We start from the raw sequence: 22,463 nt of genomic DNA, 5'->3' as shown, positions 1-22,463 counted from the left end.
TGTCTATTAAAATAATAAATTGATTTGCACATTTTTGTTGTTTGTGAAGTAAAATAAATGGTCCATAATAATGCATTTGCTTGATGTATACTTGGTTCGGTATTTGCGTGTATTGTTTTGAGGTTCAAACCATAGAAATTGCTTAGGTGAGGGTCCCAGTTTCTAATGGGTGTCCCAAGAAGTCAAAAGGTTAAAAACCGCTACCAAAGGGATATTCCTGACGCAACACCCTCCTACTGTTTTATGCTACATGGAGAATAGGGGTGGTTGGGAAGAAGCAACAGGTGAATTGGGCTAAACCAGATACATGCCTTGTTATTTCCCTTCACACCAATAGGCCAGTGCTGCTTTATGGGTGCAGGAATAAACCAAGAAAGTATACTGTTCCATAACCCCACAGGATAGTCACAGCAGTTAGCTGTCCCTCAACCCACTAGGTTACCTAAAGCTGCAACTTCAAATCAGATCCTAAAACGGTTTCAACGCGTACTTCCTCCACATTTAGGTTAGGTTAATATGTTGCATTAGTATGGGCACAAATAGCCAAATATCATTCATATACAATTTGTACAATAAAATACACAGACCACGAAGCAGTTGCCTAAAAATAAATTATATTTAAAATCTCTATGTGTAGGAATTGTTTCAGGTAGCTTCGAAACAATGGTCACTGAAATGGAGTTGAAACTGTCTTATCGGAATTCTGGTAGGTGCAAATATTTACAACTGTCATTATATGTCCATGAGAGCAGAAGCGGGTCTCTGTTTCCCATATGAAAGCACTTCTTTCCGGCAATGGTGAATATTGTGGTTGCATTATACCACTGGTAGGCCAGATTTGTTGATAATTTAGGTAACGTTACCCATGCAAACACTGGAGGCGAATAACGTCTGCAACTTCAAGCAAGGCTTTGGTGAATATTCTCAGTGGTGAATTCAGTTCGAATGGCATGATTTTAATCATTCAATTATTTCTTAAGGTGTTTATAAAGCATGGACCTAGGCCCTCGGCAATGCAGCACTCCATACACAGTGGGAACATCCATGCAGCAATGAGGCTAATTAGAGGGAGGAAAGAATGGGAAAGAAGAACAAACTTATACATTTAGATAGGTATGGAATTAGTCAGGGTTTAATCTTTTCCAAAACGATAGCAAGTTAGGGTGATTCTAAGCTCTTCTAGCAGATGATTCCATGAACACAATGCCCAGCAGCTGAATGCCCAAATCACTGTCTTATATATTTTTTCCTTTTGTGGCAATTTCAAAAGCAAGCACGATTTTCCTCTGAAGTCTCTTAGGCCTCTTGTGAAAAGTAATTTGTCCATGGGAACTGGGAAGGCCAAGATGTAGGGAATTGTGAATCATATCAACCAAAATTAAATGGGAGTCTATCTTAAAAGAGAAGCCAATGGACACTTTTCGAAATAGCGGTAATGTCTGATTTCCTTAAACCTTACACCAAATGAGTTGCTGAATGTAGAAAGGCTTTGTGAAATACTAAGATTATTTTGAGCAGGTAAGATAAAATATGATTTTCACCACCTAGATGGTAAATTACCAGTGCTTGCAGCTGTTTCGAAGTCCAGAGAAGGGGTGGGTGGGTTAGGATTCCTCAACAGCAGAAGTCTGAAGAAGGTGGCTTTGTTGATAGAATGGTCAGTCTTGTGGCAGAATCCCTTCCCTCTATGTGATACAAACACATGCAGTTGTCCAATGAACTGAGAACCATAACAGTTAGTGGAACCCCTCGAAGTCAGGTACCGTCATTCATACTGGTACGGACATACTGTATTGACATGAATACTGCTTCTTCTGCTGAATTTCTACTACCCAAGTCTGCTTTCTGGAGTTGTGATGATGCCAACTGTTGCCTGTGGTATGATCACATGCCATCTACTGCATGCAAAAAGACTTTTTCAGAAAACAATTACATTTCCATACACATTAGTGGTCATTCTGTTTCTTGCTGGCCGTCTTCACCTTTTTTTTCTTTCCAGGTTGTTTTAACGTTTCCTCCTAAAACAAAAAGGAAATATTATTCAGCATAACTTGAATATTTCAACTGCCAAGTTATTAGGGGTGGGCATAGCTCACAGAGTTTTACTTCATGGAATTCCGCAGAGTTACATGAAAACGCTGTGAGATTCCACAAAGTGACACGAACAGGAGGAAATAAGCATGTTGCACTGCTCACACTGATTTTTAGCGCTGGAAGCTAATTCTGAACAAAAAAAAAACAAATCAACGCAAATGGCACCACATGGTGCACAAGAGGGCGCTGTGTCACAACTTGATTTTTCTGCTGCTCAAGTAATTTTTCTACTGAAACAGCAGCTTTCGGACCGTGAACTGTCGGGACCGCCCACTTTGGAGAAATCTCGCCAGGTGACCTACTAATCACGCTAGGGGACGCCAAATCTAGCTTGCCAACTTATCGCTTTTGAGCCACGCACAAAAAAGAACTCTGCCATGTGGCAATTGCCGGAATTTGACCAGAACCCCACGTTACAAGTGTAACATAGAGTGATCAGTATTCCAAACTCCGATGGCGAAACAAAATGTATTGCCCACCCCTACAAATTATATAAACAATAAAAAGCATTTCAGTGCCTTTATACTTTAAAACCTAGAGACGCCCAAGGGTGAAGTTGAACATGGTGTAAAATTAAGTGCCAATAGGAAGCCTGTTGTGCCTCTTGCCATCGTATAACACAGGGGATAATCAAATATAGCTAGCATAGCTGCACGATCATCGGAGAACAATTGCTGACATGGCCATGACATAGATGGAAGATTTCCTCACGATGTAAAGGCAACACGTTTCAATAGGCCCACCAATGTTCAGCATTAAAAAGGCAAGAAGTGAGACCCTGCAAAGGATAATATCCTCCTTGACTCAAGTCATACTATTTTCTCAACATCAGTCCCAAATGCAGGACTACACTTCACAACTTCTGTGAAAGTACCAGAATATGTGCACAAACCCCCTCTGTCTACCTCCACAGGATGTATTTCATGTAATCCTTTTGGGTACATGTATAATATATGAAACTTTCTTTGTGTCTGTGTCAAAAAGGCTGCTATTCATGAGAGAAGTTTTCAAGTCTCCATGTGATAGTTTATTATACCCTCTTCCCACTTCAATTAAGGTTTTGAAACAGAGAACGCCTGTGCATGTTGCAAAAAGGAGAAACTATTTATCCTTTTGGCTAATAAAAGCTTGACGTGGGACAACTTGACTGGCATGTGACTCTGACGATTGAGTACTTGCTGTCCAAGCAATGTCTGCTTAATGTCAGAATGGCCAGAATATCACTCTGGCTTTTATTTGAATGTGTTTTATTCATCTATTATAATTATGTTGCAGTGCAGGGTCTAGTGCCCCCACATATAAATGAACCAAAGTCTATGTTGTCTCTGCTGTTGCAGTATGTAGCTATATTCTAGTGCCCTAAAGACTGCATGATTCAAGCTAATGCGGTAAAAGGACACAATGAATACACCTCAAGGTTTGCCCAAAGGAGTTATTCTCTTCCCTATCTTTTTCCAGGTGGAGACTACTAGGACGGCCCAACCCATGGCACTGCAAATCGTTCACATGTGGATATTGTCTTTCTAAAGAGTTTTGAGACCCATCCTCAGATTTTGGCCTTTCCTCAGGAAATCATCCAATGTTTAAGAGAGTCTCAAGAAGTACTCCTGGGGCAGTTGTGAGGATAAGGTGCTAAGTAAATGATTTAGTTGTGGGTCATCACATATTGTTGAGCGCTATGTGTCCTACCAGGGAATCCGTTAAAATCCTTCCTAATATACCATAAGGCCTCAAAATTGGATTTACACTGATTAGTCAGCTCCCTGATCATTGTTGTCATCAGGCATCTCATTCTCATTTTTATGACAATAGTAGAGGGTTGTAGATTCTGAAATCTCTTCTCTTTGTTTACCGGTGAAAGAAGTTCTATTGTACTGTAATTTGCTTTTTAATGTGAGATGTTCTCTATAGTCACAGTTATTTCCAGAACTTCAGTACTCATTACCCCAGGTCACTCAGTTGAATTAAAAATAGATTTAATCAGCTATAATAGTAGTTTACTGTGCCTTGATCTCAGAGGAATAGCTCGGATCTCCCTGCACGTCCATGAACACAAGCAAATACCAAAAGACTCAAGATGTACTTCTGTTCAGGGCAAATGTTTCTGGTGGGGAGGAGGAAACAAGATAGTGTCTGTGTTGGTCACAGTAATCGTAAAATCCCAGTGGTCACTGTGCACTATTCAACACTTACTGGGCCACTTCTGGACACAAGTGGTTGCACATCCTTTTTATTGGGATATAGCTTCCCACTCTACCAGTACTGAAGCCCAGCATGAGTGGGCCAACTGCATAAACCCAAAGATGCGCTTTCATCGGAATGCTCAGCCTACATTCCAGTCTGTTTGGGCTGTCTGAGCCACTGATCTATCCTGACCTCATCTCAGGTGCTTGCTGGAGGGAAAAGTGACAGGCATATTAGGGAGTTAGTCAGCTGCTGTGAGAGTTCTTTGCTTGCCATTGCTTGATCATTCCACAGTAGCTGGTTATATTTTTCAATTAGACCTGCACCACATCAATATCTCTGAATTCCAAAATGTGTTTTATTGATTGTCTGATGAACAGTAGTAAAATATACTCAAAACTGAAAAGCATTTTAGAAATCCTAATGGGAGACTGTAGAGAAGTTAGCAAGTTGGTACTTAGAACAGGCAATATAAAACTGAAATCAGTTTTGCAGCCAGTAGCAACTTAATGACATAGGAGTTGCTGGTGAATCGAGGCACTTTTCAAGGAAGAGGACAAACTGCTTGGCAAAGTCCTAGACACACTGGCATGGAATATATCTTTGCATCCCTAGGACATAGACAGTTCAAGTGTTGCACAGGATGCATCAAGAATCAGGGAGTACAATAACAGGCTGCGGAGGAGAACTGCTTACATGGAAAGGAGGTTGGATGCTATCACGTTCATTAAAGGATACAAAGATAGGGCTGTAGGAGGAGGTTCTGAAACTCGTATCCCACTCTATGATCAGAAACCGAACCTCTGCACAGCATAATTTTCAATAGGACATATCACACACCAACATAGAGGCCTGCTTCAGGCAGGCTTCTTAGGTCCATGATCACTAAGTTCCTCAAATTATAAATGGGATATTTTATGGTTTATTGCTGCCCTTCTGTTTGAGAAGATCTCAGCCCTGTGATTCAGATGTGCATCAGGCTTGTATCATTCACAGACTTGTACTTCTCAAGGAAGAACATAGGATAATTTGCTAAGATTTTTCTGGTGTAGTGATACAGCGCAAACAGCCTATATGAAGCTAGGTCATCGAGAGATTTCATTCGCAAACAAATGGTAACATATCTCCTTCTGGTTCTCTGGAATCATCCTCTAGATATGCACTTGCTTAAAAACCTGAATAGCCAACTCAATAAGACCTCAAAGCTGGAGAAAGATTTTCTCCATTTATCAGTTTTACTATAACTAGCTGGAGACATTTAAATGGCAGGGCAGGCCATTTGAGAACGCCCGCGAACTTCGGGAAGCGACAACATATATAGATAATCCTAGATAAGTCCTCCTTCTTTCATTAACATTCACTCCCAAATATAATTTCACATATGCTTCCAAACATGAAAACTGAGAATACAAGAAAGATGAATAGAAAAATGTAATGGACTTCAATGAAGATACTACAGCACTCAAAATAGAAGTCCAGCAAATAGAAATCCATGACATAGGATTCCATAGGCAGTAAGTCCAATATTGGGATTTTATTGAATTGTGAAAACCTCTTTAGTCTCTAGTACATGTATCATCAATACAACAGCTGACGTGTTTTGTCACGATAAGTGACTTTTTCAAGGCTGTAAGCACATGAAATGAGAGTAAAAACAGGCATAACATTGGTTCAATACCATAGAGTGTAGTGCAAGTGATGCAGTAAGAAAACCAAATATCCATGAATAGAAAGAAATGTGCGTAGGGCTGTGTAGGGATATAGCTGATGGGTCTACAAGCAGTACCCACATGGCTTTGCCAGAGACAGATAATGTGGGAACAGACATGCCCTTTGGTCACACTGTGTGCTCAGTGATCCAAGTACAAGGAAGAAGTCACACCATATGTAGATAGTGTAGGCATGGGAATGAGGTAACTTTCTTTAAAAACACAAATTATCAACAATATTCAGAACTGTTTTTGTCATTTAGTACAGCACATTTTTGAAAGGTAAACTACAACAACCACAGCTAAACAATTCAAAGTGATTTGAGGGAGTCAGCAGGGTGGGAGTAATTAAAAAGGAAAGTCCACAATTCTGATTCTACAATTAAGGTTGTGGGGGTATCTTCTAAGCAACTCAGGAAAACATTAATAGCAAGTACTGTTTTTTTTCCGATAGTAGATATGTAGTGTTTGGGGCAAGAGGACAATAAGGAGATTTTAAAAGAAAAGTCCAAAGTTAAGTACTGCATTGCTTTTTTCCCACAATAAATCCAGTGTTTGAAATTGAATATATTATGAAGCAAAATACCAACATCAAGTGTTTTTAAAAAACTATACTTCTAATACATACCCCTGAATTGACATAGTGATGTTCCACCAATATGTTTCTTGCACAGTTGTTGATATGTTTGAAACGATCTGGTCCTAGAAGAATTCCTCCATACCAACGAGAGACTACCACCATAACATTCCGTGCATCTAAAATCTGTAGCATGAAAAAGTAGCATTTCCCGTTGGTATTTCATAATACTGATTCTTTAACATATTTAACTAAAAAAGTAACTATGGACACACAGTACAAATTAGCCACATTTCTAAGATATACAATTGATATGCCATTGATGTGCATCAAATTCACAAAACAAGGTAACATCAAACTAAAATCATGCAGGTTTTTGAAAACCATGTACTGGGCAGTGACAAAGAAAAAGTTTAAAAAAAAATCAAATTGACTGATATTCAACCAATAGGGCTTTCAGAAAAAGCTGCACTACAAGATGCAAATCTGTCATACTAGATAATGGCTCGACTCAATGTATGTTTAGATTCCACCACTAAATGTGATCTGTTCAATTCCTAGATAATTGAAAAACTCCTTAGCAATTCACTTTGTAATAGAATGGTCAATAGGAGGCTTAAACACACCAGTTAATCCCATAGACAGGCCAAGAACACCTGGTTTACAACAGAGTAATTTCTGGGCTCCTCTGCTTTGCTGTAGTCCTTCAATCTAAGTTCAGCTCACATTTATCATCCTATTGGTTTTGAATGGTCTCCATAGAAACAAAGTCAAAATTCAACCAATTACATGGCAACAGAACTACCATTGTAAACACTTAGGAAGATCTGCTCACATCTACTGACCAAGACTATGCCTGCCCACGGGTCTTACTCAATCTCTCCATGATGTTTGACATCGTGGACCATAGCTTTTGTGCCTATGATTCGCTGACCATCATGGTAGTCTCCTAGTGATGATTCAAACTCTTCTTACACTAATCCAGTGAAACTTGCTTTATTCTTTCCACCATGAACAAACCTGGTGCAGAGCTGCGGAAGGATATGAGGTCTAGACTTTTCAATACTCAAATGGCCCCTTCAATACACCCGCTACATATCTAACAATGCAGCTAACATATAGAAACATGTTGATGATGCACAAATTCACAACAAACTGCAGGGCGATAACAGAAGACCTCATTGAAAACTGTGTTGAAATCAAACATATATGCAGTTTTAGCTCCACCAGATTATTCACCCCTGTCAATCAAATAGCTGTCATTCATTGGCAGCCAACATAACCCATGTGTAAGGTCCACGACTTGAGAGAACTCTTTCACTCCAACTTCACATTTCATAACAATGCTGTAAAAAAGTACATCATCTTCATCTTCTACTACAAAGGTCAGTTTTGAGCCAACAGGTGATCACCAAGTTGAACTTTGGTTAGTAAAGTTCCATCTGCATTACTGCACCAATGCATTTTTCACTTCACTGGCTCTTCATCAAATAATGAGTGGATTCAAAGCTCTCCAAGGCTAGAACCTACTTACCTCTCTAGATGGTTAAACTTGACATTCATACTGATTATTAGTAAACTAAGGCAAAAGCACCTTGGAGATAAAAAACATAAGACTTCACAGTCAAAATCAATTCTGCTTCTACTCCAACTAGAACCAAACCATTTGTAATTTTGAACAGTGCAAACATTCGGAAATTGACTTCCATGCACTTCGATGGTTACTGCTAAATAGCCTCTGCTAGGTTTCAGCCTCAGCTCTTCACTGATCTCCAGTTTCTTTCTTTCTCTCTCTCTCGCTCATTTAACGGGTGATGCAGCAGCGAGGACACTATAAAACATTATATAAATAAAGAAGAAATAAAGCAACTCCCTCCCCCCCCAAGTTGAGCTTCACTGTAAAGGAAACTTGCATAATTAGCCTCATTACACTTAGTTCTTCTTTACTTATAACATACCATGTGGGTTTTATGTAGTATTTGCACAACTTTAACTGTGGCCTTCCAGCAGTTAAAGCAATGGTAAGACAGAGTGGTACGAAAGAGTGGAAATACCATGAAAAGTCTGAGATTAATTTATTCCTACAATACGTTGCAAATTCCCACTACCCTGAATCAATCAGCCTGCTCATGACTGCTGTTACAGAAAGACTGAAAGAACTGATTTACAATCCAATGGCAGCTACAACTTAGCCCTCAGCTAGACATGCTTCTGGCTCTCCTCGGGGCATATGAATTCTAGTCTTTTATAATTCTTGCATTTGCGAGCCAGTAGGGGCACCTCCCAGGACACCGACAATTGATGCATCTATGCACACCACTGGGATACTGTATATATTGCTTTTTTGCCAAACCCATTAACAAGTAAAGAGAATGGGCCAGTTTTCCTTAGTATTTCTTTTACATGTTTACTTATTAATACAATCTATAGTACAAGGATACTGTACAAGGGTCAGAGTTTTGTAAGTCCTTCATTTGCCATTACAGTGCCCAGTGTCAACCACAGTGAACCTGCCTTTCTTTCTACAGCCTCTAGCCCCACAGATGGGAAATATTCACCTATATTCATTCACACATCAAGTCAAGGATCTCTACACACTTACACTTTCCCTTGAAGAAATTTTACCCAATAAAAACTTTGTAGACCCACACTCAGGTTGCCTACACCTTATTAATTTAGTCAACACAATCATGGAAGGTGAGCTGTTAAGTTTTGCTTCAACATTAGAGTGTTCAGGTTGCGCGCAAATTCTACTGCCTCGCTTAAGCCACTACCAAGTAACCACAATCTACTCTAATAAATATAATGTCAGGTACAGGACTGGAAATATGGGGAGATGAAAGCTCAAGTACAGTGATAATCTGGGCAGCTACTGCCGGTGCATGACTCAGGGAAAGAAATAAAGCGAAATCGTTAACCTGGCGTTTTAAGGGCTTGACAAAAACAAAAACTTAGTGCATAGATTTTACAGAATTAGCATGTCAACTTAGTCACTGGAAGGGCATTGTAGTTGGTGCAGTTAAAGCTTTATCTTAGAGACAGTTTAACTATAGGCTGGCACACAGACCAGGCCCAACGAAAATCCTTCTCTAAATGACAAGCCACTCCTCTCTGCAAATGCCACTGCAATCATGAGGTTTGCCAGTGAAAGAGGAAGAAAAGTGAAGTGGCATGATAAGCAAAAGAGCAATGGGTTTGAATGGTACCCTGAGCCATTGCTAGTGGTTAGCCAAATTGCAAGCATTTCTCCCATCAGCTTTGTGTGTGATGTAACACCTTATATGGTCAATGGTATGCACAGTCACAGGTCCTTTGCTCACTGCGCTACTGGAACCAAGCCAAACCCAACTGAAGAGCCTCAAACGGGACAGAACCAGTCTTGGGTTACTCGTGTTCTGGTTCATGGAAACCTTGCATGGCGGCTCAGTAAAATAAACACAGAATTGCAAGGCAAAAGCAGGACGAAGAAACAAGGAAAGCAAACTGACGTCTTATGGAATTCGGGAGCTTCAGACTGCAGGGAATGCACTGTTGCAAATTGATGTTCTCTGGTGGATAACTTCTTTTATAGCAGTTAAGCAGCAATCAGGGGAAGCACAGATTGGGCTGATGTATTTTGGGAATGCACAGGTCCTGAAACACTTTCTTCCCACTCAGGCATGTTATAGGTAGAGATGGTGCCTTTTTACTGTCTGCACCATTACACATGCATTTATACAAACAGAGTTCCCTGCTTGAAGAAGAGACCATTTCGTCCCACAGCATCGGACCTCCAAGTTCAGTGATGAGAATTTAAGAATTAGTGGAAGTGATAACAGTGGGGTCTAAAATGTATGAGGTACACGACACCTAGAGGCTCTCGGAATGGCAGATATTGAAATCTCTTACTCAAGGGTCAGTCTTTACATGCAAAAGAGCTTCTAACATGCAAAAAGAGAAGAAACAGTTAAATAAATTAGGAGTATGTGAGATTTTAATTACGTTAATTAAATTCACAAAATTCCCTGAAATTTCATGTTATGTGATTTAATGTAATTATTGGCACTTGCTTGCACAGAAAATATATCACTTGCTAGGCATTTTTCGCTTGAACCAGTGTCATGATGGTATATCCCATTAGTTTTCTTTATAGAAGGTATTGTCCTCGTGGCATCTTCACTTGAGATACAAACAAGTCACATTTTGCATGATTCCAACATGTTGTGAAAATGTACATACAATTTTATGCAGCTCTAGTACAAAAGAAGGGGGATGATATGAAACCACTGACATTCCAGTTCTCAAGCCTAACCTCACAAAATGTGAATTGGTGATAAGGGACTATCTTCACAGGCACGTGACTGCATATACCAATTAAACACTCATATAAAATGGAACCCCAGGAAAAAGTCGAACCATGGAATCAAAGATCAAATGACCAATGTATTTCTGCTGTTTGTGAACCTCGTGAAGCGCGTTGAGTGGAGAATCAAGCCGAGGGCAGGAGCCCTTTAAATTTTGGTCGCGCTCCCGCCGTCGCGGGAAGCGCGTTGAGTGGAGAATCAAGCCGAGGGCAGGAGCCCTTTAAATTTTGGTCGCGCTCCCGCCGTCGCGGGAAGCGCGTTGAGTGGAGAATGAAGCCGAGGGCAGGAGCCCTTTAAATTTTGGTCGCGCTCCCACCCCGCAGGGCAGGGCCACCCCCCTGACATTTTTCACTAAAAAAACTTCTGGACATCTGGATAAGGCACCTTAGAAGTGCATGGTTGCCTGAAGGTACTGTGAAGTGATTTGTTTGCTCTCCCTTTCTTTCTTTTTTAAACTTCCCCTTCTACCTGTCGAATTGTGTTCTGCCGAGGGGGCAGGAGCCCTCTAAATTAGGTCATTTTGATCGGACTGGCCGTGAGGCCTATTAAACGAAGGAAGCTTCCGTCCTCCTAGCCTATACAGTCCCCTGAGTTACCGGCCATTACGTAAAACATGGGTAAAAGGAAACACTCCAAATTAAATAACTCAACAAATCTAAAAGACAGTTCATCTATATTAAAATACATCTCTGGGGTGATGGGAATGATAGATAAGCAAATCGCCACCGTTGAAGGGATAATGTCATTACCTAAAGAGCAACCTCATGAATCATTAGGGTATGTACCATCACAACATAACTCTCCATCGAGTGAACTTGGGGATGGTCATTCAAGAGTAAGGCTTACAAATGGCTGTATTAAAGACTCATCAAATTTAATTTATTCTATGGATGAAATATCCCCTGTTGCTAAGCGACCAAGGAAACCGGAGACGGACCTGGCGGACAAGACCTAAAAAAAAAACCCAGTGATAGACTTAATAACTACCCCAATTAAAAAACACTCTAAAAAACTAACGCGGAAGAAACCCTCAACTTCAGCAGGAGACACTATACGATCGCTCCTTTTAAACCTCCACGAGTTAGTAAATTCATTGAAATCATCTATCGGAGCCACGCTGGACTCTATGTCGGAGCGCCTAAAGGGGGTAGAGTGTAGCCTCAAGGCAGGTCTGGAAATAATAAAGTCCTTACAATGGGAAGACATGCATTTTGAAAGTAAAGACACCAGAAATATATTGCGGTCCCCAGAACATGAGAACAAAACACAACCTATCCCGTACAATAGGCCAGTCGGTCTAAATCAGATCGTTAACTTCCAGAATGAGTCACAACCCCAACCAATAGCTCCTTCTCTGAATCAATACACCCAACCCTTCTTCCCAACTATTTTACCACATAATCCTTCCCCAGATAAAAAACTTCTAAATCCCACACTATGTAAGACAGCAAGTAGTCCTATGCGTAGGGCAGCGACTACCCATCCCCATTTAAATCGAGGGAGAAATACAATTAGCAGGACTAGATCCCCGAATCTTGCTTACCTCCCTAGTGACCTGTTACATCTCCCCCCGGAGGCTACACCATATGTTGTGGTCTTGGCTAACGTCCCACCGATAGATGGTCAACAACGAGAAACATGGATGGCCTTGAGAAACAAGGCCCTCAATTGGATCGGGGCCCGAATGAGCCCTGGAACGGTGAGGACCCTTTTTGATGATATAAAAATGGTCAGAAGAATTAAATGGATAGGTAACAGCAGGAAAGTGCTGACTGGAGACTGTGTGGTCCTTTCTTTTGGCTCACCGAATCTAGTGAATAGGATTATCCATGATTTAGGAGCCAGACAAGTTACCTTACAAGGAATCTCGCTACTACCCCTGGGTTATTTCTATCAAAGACCAGCGGGGAATAAACCCATCTATCCACAGCGAGCTGTAGCATCCTCACCCAGCCCAGACTTATCTATAACATGCAACAGATTCTATCCCCTTTCAGCACTGGAAAATATAGATTGACTCGATATGAAACAGTTACCGCTCCCTGATAGAGTAGCCCAGATAACACATATACCAGGGACGGACTTACAAAAGGAAGACACATCATATACAATGGTCCCTATAAGGAATGAGATATTACTTTATCCAAGCCAGTGTGACGATTCCAGAAATACACTAAATATAACTCACAGCGACATCCCCCTTCATTCCCCAAAGGATCAGCACTGCAACTTTAAAACAGAATTTCACTCAGAAATCGGAAATAGTCTTACTATTCCGGAACATTGCAGGCCTAGCCAATAAGTTAGGCAATGAGATCTGGGCTGACTTTTTAAAAGACTATTCATGCGTTTACCTAAAAGAGACATGGCTTTTAACTCCTGCCCATCCAAATGGCTACAAAACATCTCACACTCCTGCTGAGCAGTCCAGGTATGGTAGACCTAAAGGGGGACTGTGTACATATATCTCCAATAAGTTATCCTTACAGAATTTAGAGATGAATTTCACGAGCCCATATTACCCAATGATAGAGAGTAACCTAGACCACAAGACCCACTTAGTCATTATTAATTTTTATAATAATGTTGCTCCAGGAAAATTCTCCAACATCTTAGTGGAAATGGGAAATGACCTAAAAAAAATATGTAAAAAAAATAACTGGGAGATCCTATTGATTTGGGGTGGTGATTTTAACGTCCATCCGTGCAAAGAATCTTCTGATAAGATATGTGGTTGGGTCTTGGAAGGTGTAGATGCTAGCCTTCATTTCTCTCATAACACTCAAGGAGACGAAATGAACCTATTGGCTCAAACCTATAACCTATCCTTCGTAAATGAATTATTTCTGGACGATCCACGGTTTAAACCGACATATAACGGAAGGGGCGTAAATACTGTGATCGATTATGTCCTAATGTCAACTCACTTCGCACACTATCTTACAAACTACACTTTGCACGATATTGCAATTAGTGATCACTACCCCCAGAGCATGAATCTCCTACATTCCCCCCTTTCAGCAGCTAGGGAAGATAGTACTACACTAGTAGACGATATTGAATTGGTGCCGCGCAATGGATGCACTATGAAGGGGTCACAGACAGACCCCAAGTTTTTGCTGAAACAGTTAATATCCCAATGTAAACACGCTTTTGCAGACTGTTTAAGAGAAAACCCACATCCAGGGCAATGTCTAACTGCATTTATGATGATTATTCAAACCATAAAAGAAGTCCTCACTATTAGAAGCAGTAAGATGTAGAAAAAAAACGACGTGCAGATGGTTTGACCATAACTGCACTCAAGCACATAAGAGACTGAAAAAGGCTCTAAATGCCCCAAAAAGGTTCTTAAGTGATATCCGCAAACGCAGACAGGAATATAAAACAGCAATAAAGGAAAGGAAACTGATCATGAAAACAACCTTGTGGGAAACTCTCCACTTAGCAAGTCGCAAGAAAGATAATATACTCTTTTGGCAGACAATAAATTCCCCCGTGTTAGGGGAGAAAGACATTCCTAGAATGGAAATTGCCATTTCTGACGAAGACTGGGTTGCACATTTCTCTAAAATATACTCCCTGACGAGTGACATAACAGACCGTACACATGACCATGATTCACAGGAAGGTCCGCGCCTGGTTATAACCCCCCAATTCAGCCTTCAGGAGGTAGAGGAAGCTATAAAAATAAGCAAACCAGGGAAAGCGCCGGGCCCTGATGGTGTTCCGATCGACATATTCAAGGCCAATATTAAGCTATGGGGGCCTGTACTGACGCAGACACTGAGGGCTATCTGCATATGCGGACCCCTACCATCTTGGAGAGATTCCAACATTATTCCAATATACAAAAAGGGTGACCGCCTTAATCCAGCCTGCTACAGGCCAATCTCCCTGCTGGACACAACAGCTAAATTAGCAGGGAGAATAATACTGAATAGGCTACAAATATGGGCGGAAGAAAAGAACGTTTTATCCCCGGTTCAGTACGGATTCCGGAAAGGAATCGGAACAGTGGAGCAAAGTTTAAATTTAAGTCTCATCATTGGAAAGTATACTGATTTATCATCAGCCTTCGACTGTGTAATTCATGATAAGTTATGGGACATTTTTAAATAGCATGGGGGTAGAACTGGCCTTAATCCAATTTATTCGGGAAATGTATACAGGGTGCAGAGCAAGAGTGAGGTATGGCTTAAAAGGAGAATGTACTCGCCCCTTTGGTCTTTACAGAGGAGTGCGTCAAGGTTGCGTTCTCGCTCCGTTCTTGTTCTCAATGTATATAAATAACCTAGATAAAGAAATGGCCACCAAGTGTAAAGATCTTCCCCAAATAGACAACCGACCTGTTCCGGTATTACTTTACGCAGACGACGCAGTATTAATGGCCAGGACCCCAATAGCACTCCAGAAACTCCTAACAACTTGTATCACATATATGTCACACCTGGGTCTTACTGTCAATCGCTCCAAAACCTTTATCATGAACTGTGGAGGGAAGCGCGGTAAGACCTATAACACCACTACTGCGGAAAGCAAGGTCGAGATCGCGCAATCTTTTTCGTACTTGGCCATAATGTTCGATAAGCTGGGTTCCTGGTCCAACTGTAGGAAGACGAAGAGAGTGCACCTGATCAAAACAACGATGGCATTACGACTCTTCTCCAAAAGGCTTGGGGGGATTACACCATCAAACATGATAAAGATCTATAAAGCCAAGTGCATCCCGGCCGCCACGTATGGGGCAGGAATTTGGGGATATACAAATTGTGATTTAATGCAGACAGTGGAAAACGATTTCCTAAGACACTTGTTGAGTGTACCAAATGGCACTTCATCGTATGTCATTCATTCGGAACTCGGGGTTCCCTTTATTGTAGACTCGATAAAGATACAGCCACTGTTATTATGGCATAAAGTGTGGACCTCGGAACATACTGGTTTTAATAAGGCCATCTTGACCGATTGTATGAAGTCATTATATACATCAAGGGCACCATGGTTAAAATATATTAGGACTTTTTTCGAAAAAATGGGCAATAAAGACTATTATACAAACCCAGCTTCAATGGGGAAGATATCCAGGAAGGACCTGAGTATCTTGGCATTAAAGCATCTAGAAGACATACGTTGGGGGGCTGAATCTAAAAAAAAAACACTGTCATTCACAACCAAACAATTCTGACGGCTGAGGGCATGCAGCCGTACTTGGCAAACGTGGTAAATATTCGCCATCGTTACGTTCTCACTAGATTCAGGCTAGATACGTTTCACCGTTTAGTTTCATTTCCAACTATGAATGACTGGTCCACTTCGTTAAAACCATGCCCCTGTGATGCAAAGACACCTCAATCCACAATTCATGTGGTTTTATTTTGCAATTTCTATGCCTTACAGAGGAAGCGCCTAGTAGTCCCACTCCTAAGGTCAATCAACCTCCCCCAGTGCCGCACAGCCTATGCCTGCCTTCAGTTACTACCTTCTTTAGAGATGTGTGGAACTTTGGCTAACTTTTTATGTATAGTATTAAAGATAAGGAAATCTATGGGGGCGATGATGCAATTGTAATTTACTGTGACAGGGTTTTTTATTGATACACTAGACAGTTTATTGTTGTATCCTTTTATTCTTTTTATTACTTCATTTATTCAATCTTTTTTATTATATAATGAAATGTATTATAATTGGAGATCTTTATTTATGTTTTTATGACTTTATGACTTGCTGAAAGTCGAATAAAGGTTTTTTTTTTGTATTGTACCTCTCTAAATGATGCTATACAGTCAATGGACCAAAAGGGAATGAATCCTGGCATGTCTGTACCACTACTTCCTTTACTTGGAGTGTCCTAAAATGTGGGTGAGTCGGACAGGACAATATATACATACCTGGAATAGATTTCTGTACTGTTATTGAAAGTGGTTGTTCATCACCAGGCAGGAAGTCAACTATTACTAGGCAGACAGATCTCCTTTCTGCTAACCACGACTGAGGCTTACACAAATAATTACTCTAAGAACCCAGGAGAAGAGAGGGAGTGTCTAAGCTGCGCCTGAAACAGAGGAACCAATTTATTTTTTGGCAGATTGGCCATCCTCCACCAGGGTAATGGAGTACATTTCTCAGTCATCCTGACGGAGGTCGGAGGTATTGCGTGCCTAATTTTGAGATCTTCGCCAGCCTGGCTTACATTTCACTTATTGACAGGAGTCGATGTCAAGGTAGTTCCTGCCAGTGCATTTTCCCAGACAGCTCCATCAAATATGATGGTGCTATGAATCAAAGTTACATTTTTCTTTTATTTTATTTTCAAAAGAAAATCTTAAAGCAGATTTTGATTTTTAATAAAAGAAAAAAAAATGACACACAATATCCCCCAGGTTTTTCCAGGCAGTGACAGGCATTAAAAAACAGCTATATGTCCCATCTAAAGTAAGTGGGTGGACAGGTAGCCCAAACTATGACAGCCCTGACTCAGCAGAGATGTTTGAAAAAACATTTAAATCAGGCGGACGTACCACAGTCTTGGCAGGAAGGAAACTAAAGATATAAATCTGGCTCGGAGTTTCTGGGTCTGAAAATCATTCATCTCTGGAAACTTTTCAAAAGCCACAGTAAACACTAAACAAGCTAACTCAGCCACCCACCACTATTATTAGACAGCCCCCTCTTACTAGCATGGAAGCTGCTGTCACTCTGATGATATGTAGATATAATATCTGAAACTATCATATAAAAACTGGTGATTTTATTTTCTATCCGGTGCAAAACCCAAAACCCTAAATAAAAAAACAGAAGCATATTGCCCTCTCTACAGTTAAACCCATAGCCAACTTAAACAAACAATAAGGAGTTGGATGGGATGTGTGATGGACTGCATTGTGCCCTAGAGTGGCCGAGATTAATTCAAGCAATTCACCCATCACCTTTTTATTTTTATCAGTGCGCTGCCCTTTGTACGACAGATACACCTAGATGTGGGATCAGCACTGTGTGCCATTAGACACAAGCTGCACTCTACTGAAGAGACTCCAATAGACCTGGAAACTCAGGGATGGACTGCTCCAACTGGAGCAGGACCAAGATTGACTTGCAAATGGCTAGCTTCTGTCTGAGATGGCATGGTGGATGGAAAAACAATGGACTGGATTGCTAGTGGCTGAGATTAATTCAATGAATCCACGCGTCCCCGTTTTGTTTTCCTCTTTCCAGTAATAGCAACAGGGTATTAACTGCAGAACACGCTACTAAAAATGAGGAATATTTCCCCAAGGACTGTAAACCTTGTGAAACAGCCCCTGGAACCAGCAAGGGTATGATTTTCAGTACAATGCAAAGTTTCTCTTAGTTTCCTCATAATTTGAGGATCCTACATGTCTCTCTGAAATCTTTGGCCATGGATGTATAGATGACCTCCAAGCCCCCACTAGGAGACGTTACTTTTGTACGTCAGGCCCAGATATAAGGGGTCATGTCCTTACATTCAGAGAGACTGCCCTCCTCTTCTAATTATGGAAATAGTGCCACCATGCCTGTCTGGAATTGGATTGAAACTGTGGCTGCCCAGTAGCCTAGTGAATAAACTAGAGTAGGATGAACTTTCTGGCAAAAGGTGGCTCTGACAGCAGAACGCAGATCCATGTACCACTGACGCACAAGAGGGCCACAAACTTTCCTATGATCGTCACGGTTCATTTGACTAATTACAATACTATAGTCTTCCATGAGACAAAGATAGAGTCATACGGTGTGACTTTGAGAACCATAGGGGTATCATGACGATGCATGAAGGCGGAGCACCCTGAAATATATGCATGACTATTTGAAAACGACAGATGTTCAGAGTTGGTACTTTTAATTAGAATTGCCAGACAACTGAACGTCCATGGTGAAGATGTATTTTAGTGTCCAAGGCACTGATGGCACAGTTCCAGTAAAGGCTGTGTTGCTGTACTCCTCTATCCCAGCTACATTCTTGTATTGGGACACATGAGGTGTTGTTACAATGTTTTCCTTTGCCACAGAAGGGAGCCCAGAGTACCTTGTTCTGATTAAGACACTGAAAATTCAGTTGCGGCATTGCATGCCTGCATGTCTGCATGTCTCGTACGATATGCCCCAGTTGTAAGTGCAATAGTGGCTCAACCGTGTCTCTCCCCCAACATACTGCACATGCCATCACACATTATGTAACAAAATCAGCTCTTTTTAACTTATATTGACCGGCCATGGAAACATAGCTGAGTTTCAATACGAATACACTGTGGGGATATATGTATGATTAAGTGGTCCAGCAGTCTTACAAGTAATCTCAATTAGACTTTTACTACAAGTAACCGTACTTGCAGCAGCCTTTAGTTTCTGTTTTTTAAAGGACTAAGAACTGTGGAGAGCAATGCTCCCATCTTGCAACTGCATTTAAAACAGAAATACCACTGTTGAGCTCACTGATGAAGTGATGCCACCAGTAATATTACTGATGTTGTCATCTGAGATTATATAAGTAATTTCCTTTATAAAGACTTGATCAGCTTGATCAGTGCACTTCACGAGAAGGTGGAAGACATGATTCAACGGCTCACCAAACAAGGCAAAATAGCACATTTCTCAGGTTTTTTAGGTTTTTAACCATGATGTATGTTTAATTGAAGATTTTTTAGGGCACTATATATCTACCTAAAAATCAACTGGATATGGAAATGGATGCAGCAAACTAATCAACAGCTATACCATTAGAATCATGTAATACCTGCAACAAGTGTAGAAGGCGGCCACCGGCTGCTGTCTCACCATCATCTTCGCAATCCTGCAGGAACGTCTGCTTGTCTTCACAGTATATTCTGTTTGGATTGATGATGATATTGAGTAAATAATAGTTTCTTTAACATTGCTTCTCCCTTTCCACTGAAATAAATTGCTCTGCTTTATTTCTACATGTTTTGTGGGACCACTCAGCTGCCTTCCATACCATCCCCACCCTCACAAGTACATTGGAGGCTCAAACGGGAGTCACCTATTTTGTTCATCACAGGTGTTCCTGCCAACACCAGTTTGCGCAAAAAGGCACCTCCAGGCCCCAAAAGATCCCTCTCACCTGCGCAGTATCCAAAAGTTCCATACTGTACACTGTCATATTCATTATCTACATTGCCTACATAAGGTATAGGTCGGGTGGTCCGACAGACCCTTATGTTACCTGGGTGAATTTACAATTACACAAAGTGGGAAAGACTCCATAAGGGATAAATACACATATGTATTGTGATCATTAATAATGCTATTGTCATTACTGGACTGCAAACATATTACTTTCACAATATTTTATTTACACATTAGAACCACCACAGTGTTGTAATTTTCATCCATCTAATTAATCATAAATGGCAAAAACAGGTTAAATAAATTTCCCTTGATGCAGTAATTGTGGATTCATCTTAATTCATTGTATCAATTTACACTAGCAATTTTTATTTTCAACGTTTTGTCAGAGCAAATCAACTTTCAAACCATTATTTTTCAGTTCTTGTATACATATTTCAAAGGTGCTACACATGATTTCAGTGTCGAACACAACACCAGAATGTAGTTCATATTAAAAGTTCCATATTGCTTCAGTGAGCCTTAGTCCTTAACAAGTCAAAAAGAAAATGTTCCTTACCTTTTTGGTGGATTCTCTATCGACCTATAGATTCCTCACCTGTTGACTAATTCTTGGTGTCAGACTGGATCTGGAAGCTTCAAAGTTCTTTGATGTCGGTGTGGGGATGGCTCCATCTTGCCATCAGAGCCATAAGCTCCTACTCTAGAGAAACAATGTCAGTTTCTATCTATTTGTTCGTGCCTTGGATGTGAACTGACAGAGCAACATCAATCAGAAACAGTGCAGTGCAGTGCAAAACCCTAACTCATAACTTATTAATACTCCCTTACTCATACCTTAGTAATAGATTCCCTGTATATCCATCCATCCATCAGACATGGAGGTGGTTTGGATCAGTCAGGAATCCGCAAGTAAACATGGTATGCATCAGAGGAATCGTTACCGAAGGTCAGAACTTTTTATTTCTGATGAAGACTGCCACCTACAGATTCCTCACTTGTTGAGCAGATTCACAAGCAATACCTTCGTAGAAGGCTGGCTCACCGGCGATCAGATGAGGAAATCATACAGCACAGATCTGGCAAAGTGTCAGTCCCTGCACGCCTCCAAAGAGTCATATTTGGTGAAAATGTGGAAGGATACCCACATTGTTGCATTACAAATCTCTGCAGTGGGAACATCTCTTGCAAGAGCCAATTATGATGAATGGGCCCTGATACCTGGAGGTGCTTCTTTTTTTAAAAGGACAAAATACATTTTGATGCAGATGATGACCGTTAGACCTGACAGCCTTAGTTACCCCTTCCCCCAGCGTTTTGCCTATCTCCTTTATTATTCTGACCTAGTTTTTGCTGATTTTAGGACTCTGAGAACTTTACCACTGCTAACCAGTGCTAATGTGTTGTGTTCTCTCCCCTAAACATGGGAATATTGGTTTATCCCAAATCGGCATATTTAATTTACTTAGAAGTCCCTAGTAAAGTGGTACTACATGTACCAAAGTCATGTAAATGAAATGCTACTAGTGGGCCTACAGCACTGATTGTGCCACCCACTCAAGTAGCCCCTTAACTATGTCTCAGGCCTGCCACTGTACAGTCTGTATGTAGAGTTTTACCCTGTCATGTCGACCTGGCAAAATTTTCTTTTCGCCAGGTCCAAACCTTCCCTATTTATAGATATAAGTCACCCCGAAGGCAGGCCCCAGACAACCCAGAAGGCAGGGAGCAATGTATTTAATAGTCAGGACACGCACTTTTTAGTTTTACATGTCCTGGTAGTGAAAAAAATCCTAAAGTTGTTTTTCACTTCTGCAAGGCTTATCTCTCCCACAGGATAACACTGGTGATACCTTATTACATCTTATTAGTGCAATTCGCAATCAGGAAGAGATTAGCCTTTCGAGTTTGGTGTCTGTAATCACAATTTCAAATCTCAACTGATGGAAAGGTTGAATATAAAATTGTATTTCTGAAAATGCAACTTCTAGAAAGTGGGCATTTTATTACTTTAGTCATTTGGGTGTCTACTGCCTGTCTCTGATTACTTGTCTGGGATGGGTGACAGCTGGGCTTTGTGTATTCCCCGTAGACAGCCACACCCAATGGGAGTTTAGGCATGGATAGATGAACAATCTTGGGAGGATGGGAGGGAGTAGCTAGACCCAGCTTTACACTTGAATAGGCTGTGTCCTGTCCTTACACAAAGAGCTGCATACACCCTGTAGTGAATATGGAGCCAAGGCAGGAAGGGCCTCTGTGTACTTCAAAGGCCTGTCTTTTAGGTCTCCCCCCCACTTCAAAGTCCCAATTGGGTATAAGTTCTGGACCTCTTATACCACCAACTGAGTACACTTCTGGACCTGTGAATGTTCTGCCAGGAAGAAGGACTGCTGTGCTGCTAAAGGACTGCCATTTTGCTGGACTGCTGCTGTGCTTCCCGCTGTTCCCTTG

The 22,463-nt window shown here is 41.0% G+C and overlaps 1 protein-coding gene across 2 annotated transcripts in view; it reads right to left on the bottom strand.

Moving 5' to 3' along the window:
* Positions 1 to 597: 597 nt before the first annotated feature.
* Positions 598 to 22,463, bottom strand: part of IMPACT (impact RWD domain protein) — a 219,914-nt gene continuing 198,048 nt past the window's right edge. For both annotated transcript variants that reach the window (XM_069220038.1, XM_069220039.1), the window contains 3 exons: positions 19,660 to 19,750; positions 6,616 to 6,750; positions 598 to 2,018 (listed from right to left, as the gene is read on the bottom strand). In XM_069220038.1, the coding sequence (XP_069076139.1) occupies positions 1,947 to 2,018; positions 6,616 to 6,750; positions 19,660 to 19,750 (298 nt within the window). In that variant the 3' untranslated portion in view covers positions 598 to 1,946. The remainder of the gene's footprint in view (positions 2,019 to 6,615; positions 6,751 to 19,659; positions 19,751 to 22,463) is intronic.

The sequence above is a fragment of the Pleurodeles waltl genome, chromosome 2_2 (assembly GCF_031143425.1).
Source record: "Pleurodeles waltl isolate 20211129_DDA chromosome 2_2, aPleWal1.hap1.20221129, whole genome shotgun sequence".
NCBI lineage: Eukaryota > Metazoa > Chordata > Amphibia > Caudata > Salamandridae > Pleurodeles > Pleurodeles waltl.
Note: the sequence above shows the minus strand (reverse complement) of the source record. Positions and strands in the feature narration are given on the sequence as shown.